This window comes from Geotrypetes seraphini, chromosome 1, assembly GCF_902459505.1.
Source record: "Geotrypetes seraphini chromosome 1, aGeoSer1.1, whole genome shotgun sequence".
NCBI lineage: Eukaryota > Metazoa > Chordata > Amphibia > Gymnophiona > Dermophiidae > Geotrypetes > Geotrypetes seraphini.
Genome location: NC_047084.1, coordinates 173742659 through 173752109, shown reverse-complemented (window position 1 = coordinate 173752109; position 9451 = coordinate 173742659). Strand labels below are relative to the sequence as shown.

Sequence of the window (9451 nt, the reverse complement as noted above, 5' to 3'; positions counted from 1 at the left end):
ATAAATAAGTAAACTACTTTTAATGCCTTATCTTTTAATGTATTTTTATCTATATTGTGACAAACCCACTGCCAGCTTTGTCCTTGGGATTATTAAAAACAGGACACGGTCCATGATCAGGAGAGCTGACCAGGTTAGGGGTAATGATATAGAAATGGCTGACTACCCCTCAGACAGTGAGGTAGAGTTGGAAAGGTATGAGCCTAAGGATAGTCTGGAAAAAGTGCCATACCAGTGTAAATATGCCAGAAAGCCTGTTGGGACTTATACTGAGAAGTGGAAACTTGGTCCTGTAAGGTATTCATAAGGTGACCATACGTCCCATTTTCAACGGGACTATCCCGTTATTGGACCGACCATCCTGTTGTCCCGACCCAACGCTTCGGGACACCGAAATGTCCCGTTTTCAGGGACAACATCTTGAAGCTGTGCGCGGGGACAACGGACCGGCGATCACTTCCCCTCCCTGCCGCGCTAAAGCATGCCTCCCTTCCTCCAAACCCCCCCGGTCCGTCGCAGCCGCTACTTCTTGCCGCCCAGAAGCCTTCTTCCCTACGTCAATTCTGGCATCGGAGAGGAAATTCTGGGCCAGCCAGGCAGCGATTGGCTGGCCCAGCACTTCCTCTCTGACATCAGAATTGACATCGGGAAGAAGGCTTCTGGGCAGCAAGAAGCAGCTGCGGCGGACCGGGGGGGGTGTTGAATCGGCGCGGGAGGGAGGCAGGCTTTAGCGTGGCAGGGAGGGAGGTAGGCAGGCAGGTAGGCTTAGGGAGAGGGGGTGGGACAAAGGTTGGAAGGCAGTGAGGGGGATATAGGAAGGAGGCACTGAGGGCACTAAGGACATGGAAAGGGGTACTAAGGACATAGGAAGGAGGCACTAGGGGCACTAAAGAAATTTCAGGCCTAGTTAAACAGAAAAAAGACGCATTTATCGCCTACAAACATTTAGGCAGAACGGGGGCGAAAGAGGACTATCTAGACATATCTAAAGCTGTCAAAACAGCAGTCAGAGAGGCCAAACTCCGAATGGAGGAAGAGCTAGCACGGAAAATTAAGAAAGGGGATAAATCTTTCTTCAGCTATATTAGTGACAGGAAAAGAAACAAAGATGGGATAGTACGCCTGAAGCAATCGGACAGTAACTTTGCAGAATCAGACTCTGAGAAGGCAGAATTACTAAACCAATACTTCTGTTCAGTATTCACCCGAGAAGAGCCAGGAGTTGGTCCACAGCTGCAGACGGAAGATAACCAGAAAGACCCGTTTCAAGATTTTGAATTTACACCCAGTAGCGTCTACGACGAACTATCAAGACTCAAAGTAAACAAAGCCATGGGACCAGATAACCTACATCCCAGAATGCTAAGGGAGTTAAGGGAAGTCCTGGCAGAACCATTATCTGTTCTCTTCAATCTTTCCCTAAGCACAGGAAGGGTCCCCTCGGACTGGAAAACCGCCAACGTAATCCCACTCCACAAAAAGGGCTGCAGGACAGAGACAGCAAACTACAGACCAGTGAGTCTCACGTCTATAGTGTGTAAACTCATGGAAACACTGATCAAACAGAATATTGACACAATCCTAGACGAAGAAAAACTGCGTGATCCACACCAACACGGGTTCACCCAGGGTAGATCCTGCCAATCTAATCTGATTAGCTTTTTTGACTGGGTTACTAGACAACTGGATGCCGGAGAGTCACTGGACGTAGTGTATTTGGACTTCAGTAAAGCATTTGATAGCGTCCCTCATCGAAGATTACTGAACAAGCTGAAATCGATAGGATTAGGAGACACACTAACTACATGGGTTAGGGATTGGCTGAGCGGCAGACATCAGAGGGTAGTGGTGAACGGTACGCCATCCAAAGCATCGGACGTGATAAGTGGAGTGCCGCAGGGCTCGGTCCTGGGTCCGATTTTATTCAACTTATTCATAAGAGATATGACGAAAGGACTTAGAGGAAAGGTATCACTGTTCGCCGACGATGCCAAACTTTGCAACATAGTAGAAAGAAGCATATTACCTGATAATATGACACACGATCAACTGCTGCTGGAACAATGGTCAACTACTTGGCAGCTTGGCTTCAATGCTAAAAAATGCAAGATAATGCACCTGGGAAAGAGAAACCCGCGTAGAACTTATGTACTAAATGGTGAGACCTTGGTTAGGACCACAGCGGAACGCGATCTAGGAGTGATCATTAGCGAGGACATGAAGGTTGCCAATCAAGTGGAGAAGGCTTCCTCCAGGGCAAGACAAATGATGGGGTGTATCCGCAGAGGTTTCGTCAGCAGGAGACCTGAAGTTATGATGCCATTGTACAGAGCCATGGTGAGGCCTCACTTGGAGTACTGTGTTCAGTTTTGGAGACCACACTACCGAAAGGACGTGCTGAGGATCGAGTCGGTTCAGCGAACAGCAACCAGGATGGTCTTGGGGCTCAAGGATCTCACGTATGAAGAAAGACTAAAGAAATTGCGGCTGTACTCACTTGAGGAAAGAAGAGAACGGGGAGATATGATTGAAACATATAAGTATATCACGGGACGCATCAAGTCAGAAGATGATATCTTCCGGCTCATGGGACCCTCGACCACCAGAGGGCATCCGCTGAAAATCAGGGGAGGGAAGCTCCATGGAGACTTCAGGAAGTATTTCTTCACCGAGAGAGTTGTGGATCATTGGAACAGACTCCCACTCCAGGTGATAGAGGCCAGCAGCGTGACGGATTTTAAGAGAAAATGGGATACTCACGTGGGATCTTTAAGGGAGTAAACTCAGGGGGGGGATACTTGGAATGGGCAGACTTGGTGGGCTATAGCCCTTTTCTGCCGCTTTTTCTATGTTTCTATGTTTCTAAGGACATTGGAAGAGGCACTAAGGACATAGGGAGGAGGTACTGAGGGCACTAAGGACATGGGAAGGAGGCACTGAGGGCACTAAGGACATGGGAAGGAGGCACTGAGGGCACTAAGGACATGGGAAGGGGCACTAAGGACATAGGAAGGAGGCACTAGGGGCACTAAGGACATTGGAAGAGGCACTAAGGACATAGGGAGGAGGTACTGAGGGCACTAAGGACATGGGAAGGAGGCACTGAGGGCACTAAGGACATGGGAAGGGGCACTAAGGACATAGGAAGGAGACACTGGGGGCACTAAGGACATGGGAAGGGGCACTAAGGACATGGGAAGGGGTACTAAGGACATAGGAAGGAGGCACTAGGGGCACTAAGGACATGGGAAGGGGCACTAAGGACATAGGAAGGAGGCACTAGGGGCACAAAGGACATTGGAAGAGGCACTAAGAACATAGGGAGGAGGTACTGAGGGCACTAAGGACATAGGAAGGAGGCACTGAGGGCATTAAGGACATGGGAAGGGGCACTAAGGACATAGGAAGGAGACACTGGGGGCACTAAGGACATGGGAAGGGGCACTAAGGACATGGGAAGGGGCACTAAGGACATGGGAAAGAGGCACTGGGGTACTAAGGACATGAGAAGGGGCACTAGGGACATAGAAAGGAGGCACTAGGGGCACTAAGGACATGGGAAGGAGGCACTGGAGGCACTAAGGACATGGGAAGGGTGCCCTGGGGGCACAAAGGACATGGGAAAGGGCACTAATGACATAGGAATGAGGCACTGGGGGCACTAAGGACATAGGAAGGAAGCAGGGAGGGAATAGAAAGGGACAATTGTTGGGCCTGAGTGCAGAAAGAATGAAAGAAAGTATGCACAGTCAGAAAGAAACACAGCCAGAGACTCATGAAATCACCAGACAGCAAAGGTAGGAAAAATGATTTTATTTTCAATTTAGTGATCAAAATGTGTCAGTTTTGAGAATTTATATCTGCTGTCTATATTTTGCGCAATATTTGTCTATTTTTCTAGTTATTGAGGTGACATTGCATATTTTAAAGTCATCTGCCTTGACATCTTTGAAAAACTCCCAAATGTAAATGTTAATTAACATTTTCTCTGCGTATAGTGTGCTTTGTGGTTTTTGTTAAATTTTATGGTTACCATTATAAATTAATAAGATATTATGTGTACATGAAAAATGAATGGAAGAAATTGGGGGTGGGATTGAAGGCGGGGCTAGGGCAGGATTGGGGTGGGGCTAGGGCAGGATTGGGACAGGGCTAGAGCAGGATTGGGGGCAGGACTGACAATTAATAAATGTCCCATTTTGATGAAAAAAAATAAATGGTCACTTTAGGTATTCACAGTATCAACAGCCTAGGAGAAACCAGGTTCCACTCCCTAGGGAATTTCAGTCCAACCCCCCTCCTAAGAGAGAGGGGTGGGGCTATGATACGTTGAAAAACAGAGCCCTGAATCACAGGCACCAGCAGGACTGCAACCAGGAAGGTGAGGGGAGGAGTCTTTACTTTCCACCTCACAGCAGTGAGGACGTGGAAATGGCTGAGGAATTACCCAGTCTGAGACCAGCTGCTGGGAGCTTGGTAGGAGCAGAGGCTATGGACACTTCTGAATTGTCTCAAGAAGCAAGCTTTAACCAAGAATGGATAGAGGTTAGTCCCTAAGCCAAAGTGAAGGAAAGAGTCTTTCTTTTGAATTTAAGAAAGGGACTTGTGCTTGCTGGCTTTCTGCAGGCAGAGGTCATGTGACCTTAATTAAACAGGGAAAAATCAACTACAAAAGTCTTCCTGTTTTTCCCCATAGTTTGGTTTTTGTTTGCTAAGAAGCTGTGTGAAACTGAGCCTGTGATGCTGAACTGATAAAAGCCTCTTCATGTAACCTCTCCCTCTTTGAATATCAATTCTTACTTACTTCACCTTCTGTAGTCAAGTTACCCTACAAGCCAAAGTGAGAATTTTTCTAAAAAGAGGGAAAAGTAAGCATAAAATATTTCACTCTAAATAAAAGATACCGGATGAACAATAAGTAAAACCTTTTAATCAAATACTGATTTTAAAAGTTTTTGTTAGTTTATTTATACAAATATAATAAAACGTATATATCTATACAGCTTTAGAATAAGTTTCCAAATAAAACCTTTCTCAAAGAATTTAATTCTTTGTAATAAATTTTTCTCACTGGGTCCAGGTGTTTTTCCTTTTTTTTCTCTGCAGGGCCATTGGGTACCAGTGCTTCTTCTTTCCAGGAGATTCAGCTTCAACAAATGGTGTATCTACTCCCTAACTAAAATACCCAAAGGAAGCAAAACCCTATATCCCTATTTGATGAAAAAAAATAATAAACACTGTGATCACTAGCTACCCCCCAAAATCAAAGGATAATTGAAATTTCCCTAAAAACTAATCCCACCTATTTTTTTATTTTATTAAACCAAGGTTTAATTAAAAATCAATAAATATCCAAATATCAATAAACATCTAATATCCAATCAATATCCAATTTCCAATATCTAATAAATATCTAATTTATCTTTAAAAATCAATTTCACAGAGACAACATAAAACAGACACCTGTCTTTTTGCCAAAAAACAACTCAACAGCCCACCTTGGCAGTTTTAGAACTCCCCAGCACTGTTGACTTCTACTTGAGGCCATCACACCTGTTGCAGACATCAGCAGTCTGGAAACCCAACAATCACTCATGCAAAAACAGCATTAAACCAGCCAAATATCAAAATAAAATAAAGCCAATAAACCATACCTGAAGATGTCTTCATACTTTCAGAAACTTTAACTCTCTTTTTCTTCAGCCATGGCAACCTCCACGAGCTCCTGAGCACGAACCTGCTCAAGATCTGTTGACATGGCTTCCACGACGCTTTCCCTCGAGCCATTGCCAAAATTACAGGCATGCGCTGGATTTAAAAATAAAAAAATGACCCGCAAAGAACCGCGCTCCAAATTCTTCAGGAGAGGCCCTCCAGAGCCTCTCCCCGGTCCCTCTGACTCTTTGCCGCCTCTTCGGTGCTTTTAGCACGTTAAAAATTCTCTTTGGGCTGTTTAGGCCCAAACCGGGACTGGAGAGCAACTGCGCAAGCGCGGCAGCTCACTGATGACATCATCACGCATATGCGATGATGTCACCAATGTGCACCACCACCGTGAGCCCTTTCCCGATGCCGCAATCAGTGCTGGCTAACTCCTGCAGCTCTCCAGCAGTCGCGTCTTCAAGCAGGACTGCTCCTTGCTCACTCCGGCACTACCGGGCCGACACGTCTTCAGACAGGCTGACTCCTGCACCTGTCAACCCTGCCAGACAGCATGTTTACCCCGTGGCAATGAGCATGGCCCTGAAAACAACTTCGGGCCCGACCCAATCCTGCTCAGGCAATTGGGCCAAAACGCCCCAGACCCAGGTATTATAATTTTTATTTAAATCTTGGTTACATTCAGTATAGGTATTTGTCTTAAGTCCCCTGCTGTGCAATGTTTGTTCAAAACTTAACTATTAATGATAAGCTCTTTAAGCAAACTAAGCTCTGAACGGAAAAACGGAAAAAAGGCTGGGAAGCCTTGCTAGCAAAGGGTTAGATTCATTAACCTGCTTGATCGTGACCGATCCGTGTCTGATCCGATGTAGAGAATGACATGGGGAAAAAATTTGTCTTTGTCCCCGCCCCGTCCCCATGACCACCATTCCTGTCACCACCCCGTCCCCGTGACCACTGTCCCCGCGACTACTATCCCCGCAGCATCCTTACAAGCCTCAGTACTGCAATATTTAGCTTATTCCTTCCTTATAAATTCAAGTTCTGAACTAGAGAAAGAGATGTTCAGCTGGAGGGCTTTGTTTATAAATTTTTATCAGCACAACTAATATACTACTTTATCCTAAAGCAAAAAAAAAAAAAAATAAATAAATAGAAATTTGTTTTCTACCTTTGTTGTCTGGTTTCTGCTTTCCTCATCTTCTCATTCAATTCCTTCCATCCACTATCTGTCTTCTCTCTGCATCTTCCATTTGTTTTGTTACTGTGCCTCTCCCTTCACCCCCCCCCCCCATTGGTCTGACACCCATCTTCTTCCCTCCGCTCCCCCCATAGTCTGGCATCTCTGTCTTCTTCCCTGCCAGCGTCTTCTCCCCACTCTCTATTCCCCATTTCCCTTCAGTGTCTTCTCCCCACTCTGTCTTCCCCATTTCCCTTCAGTGTCTTCTCCCTCATTTCCCTTAAGCGTCTTCTCCCCACTCTGTCTTCCCCCATTTCCTTTCAGCATCTGTTCTTCTCCACCCCTTTCAGCGTCTGTTCCTTTCCTTTCCTTCACGCCCTTCAGCACCTCTCATGCAGTCCGAGCATCTCTCTCCCTCCCCCTTACCTTTCCTGCGCGTTTTAAGATTGAATAACTTGTTCAAAGCCGTCGGAGCATGTGAGCAGTAACATATACCTGTGGGCGGAAGCTTCTCCTTTGACGCAACCGGAAGTTGCGTCAGAGGAGAAGCTTCCGCCCACAGATGCATGTGACTGCATGCAGGTTCCGATGGCTTTGAACAAGTTACTACTCAATCTTAAAACGTGCAGCAAAGGTATGGGGGAGGGAGATGGATAGATTCGGGTAGGTAGGAAGGAGGGAGGGGGCCGTGCGTGATCAGTGACCGCACGCGTTCACTTCCTTAACTGTGGGGACAAGGCCATTCACCGCTCCACGGGGTGGTAGATGGCCTTGGCCCTGTACCTGCAGTGAGTACTTCCCACCCCCACACCTTTTCGGCAGGATACCCACAGCTAGCCGTGGGTAACAGCCTCCGTGTCATTCTCTAGTCCAGGGGTGCCCAATACATCAATCATGATCGACCGGTCGATCGCTCAGGCAACCCCAGTCAATCGCGGAGCCATGCAGTTTCCCTTCTCTTTTTTTCCCCCTCCTGACCAGCGTCCAATTAATCCGCCTCTTGAAGAACGCCGGCCAATCAGAGTGCTGGCAGGGCGGAGTTAAAAGGTCAGCGGGGTAGATGGAGCTTAGCGCACTACAGGAGATAGAAGCACCATGATTTTAACCGCCCCCAAATCGGCCTCCCAATTCAGTGATTGACCCTCACCCTCACCCCCTAAAGCAGGATTGGCAGCGCTGCCTCTTGCTGGCCGGCCACCAATGCTCCTGCTTTAGAGGGCAAGGGGGGAGAGTCAGTCAGGAAGTGCTGTGGTGTCTGGCTTTCTCCCTGGCCTCCCGAACATCCCTTTATCTAATTTTAGCAGGGAGCAGCTTGCAGCGAGGATCGCCAGTACTTTAGTGATCCTTGCAGGTTGCCATAGGCCTCAGGAGCTATCTTCCTTCTGCCATGATCCTGCACCTCCTCTGAGTCAGAGGCAGGATCGCGGCAGAGGGAAGACAGCTCCTGAGGCCTATGGCAAACTGCAAGGATCGCTAAAGTACTTGCGATCCTCTCTGCAAGCTGCTCCCTGCTAAAATTAGGTAAAGGGATGCACAGGAGGCCAGGATAGAACTCGCAGGCCTTCCGTTGGGGGGTAGTCCTTCGGGTGGGGGGGGGGGGGAGACAGGCCTTCAGGGATAGTGGTGCAGGCCTTTGGGAGAGGGGACAGGCAGGCCTTCAGGGGTGGGGTGCAGGCCCTCATGGGGGACAGGCCTTTGGGGGAAGAGGACCCTGGTGTAGAAGGGAGGGAGGGAGGGAAGGGGGGGTTCAAAGAGGCATACATATGCTGGACTTTGGGGGGAAGAAATAATGGGTTTAAAAACAGAGGAGTGGGAAAGAGATGGTAGACAATGGGATTTAGGGAGGGAAAGAACAAAAAGGGAGAGAAGTTGGACACAAGGGATGGTGTGGAGGGAGGGATAGAGATACAGGATAGGAGGGTAGTTGGGAAAAGAAAGGGAGACATGGTGGACCCTGGAGTGGTGAGGAAGGAAGGAGAGATGCTGGATAAAAGGGTAGTTGAGAAAATGTGGATCTGTGGATGGAGACGAAAAAAAGGAAAGATGCCAGACTTCCAGGGGAGGGGAGGGAAACGGAAGGGAAGAGGAGGACAGAGATAGAAGATGGATAATTAGCACGGAGAAAGAAGAAAGAAGGAGACCCTGGCAAGCAAGTTATCAGAAGACAACCTGAGCCTGGGACCAACAAGATTTGAATAATGACCAGACAACAAAGGTAGGAAAAATGATTTTATTTTCAATTTAGTGATCAAAATGTGGGTGTTATGAGAATTTATATCTGATGTCTATATTTTGCACTATGGCCCTCTTTTACTAAACTGTAATAGTGGTTTTTAGCAGAAGGAGCCTATGAGCATCAAGAGTAGCACAGGGCATTCAGCGCAGCTCCCTCTGCTAAAAACCTCTATTGTGGTTTAGTAAAAAAGAGAGGGGGTATATTTGTCTATTTTTGTATAGTTGTTACTGAAGTGACATTGCATAAAGTCATCCACCTTGATCTCTTTGAAAAAAAAAACAGAATATAAATGATAATTAACGTTTTCTCTGTGTATAGTGTGCTTCGTGTTTTTTAAAATTTTATTGTTGGTAGATCATTTTGACTTGGTCATT

The 9451-nt window shown here is 46.9% G+C and overlaps 1 protein-coding gene across 1 annotated transcript in view; it reads left to right on the top strand.

Moving 5' to 3' along the window:
- The first annotated feature begins 4431 nt into the window (after positions 1-4431).
- MARCHF1 (membrane associated ring-CH-type finger 1) overlaps positions 4432-9451 on the top strand; it is a 248870-nt gene continuing 243850 nt past the window's right edge. The window contains exon 1 of the mRNA XM_033941799.1: positions 4432-4545. Within this exon, the coding sequence (XP_033797690.1) occupies positions 4432-4545 (114 nt within the window). The remainder of the gene's footprint in view (positions 4546-9451) is intronic.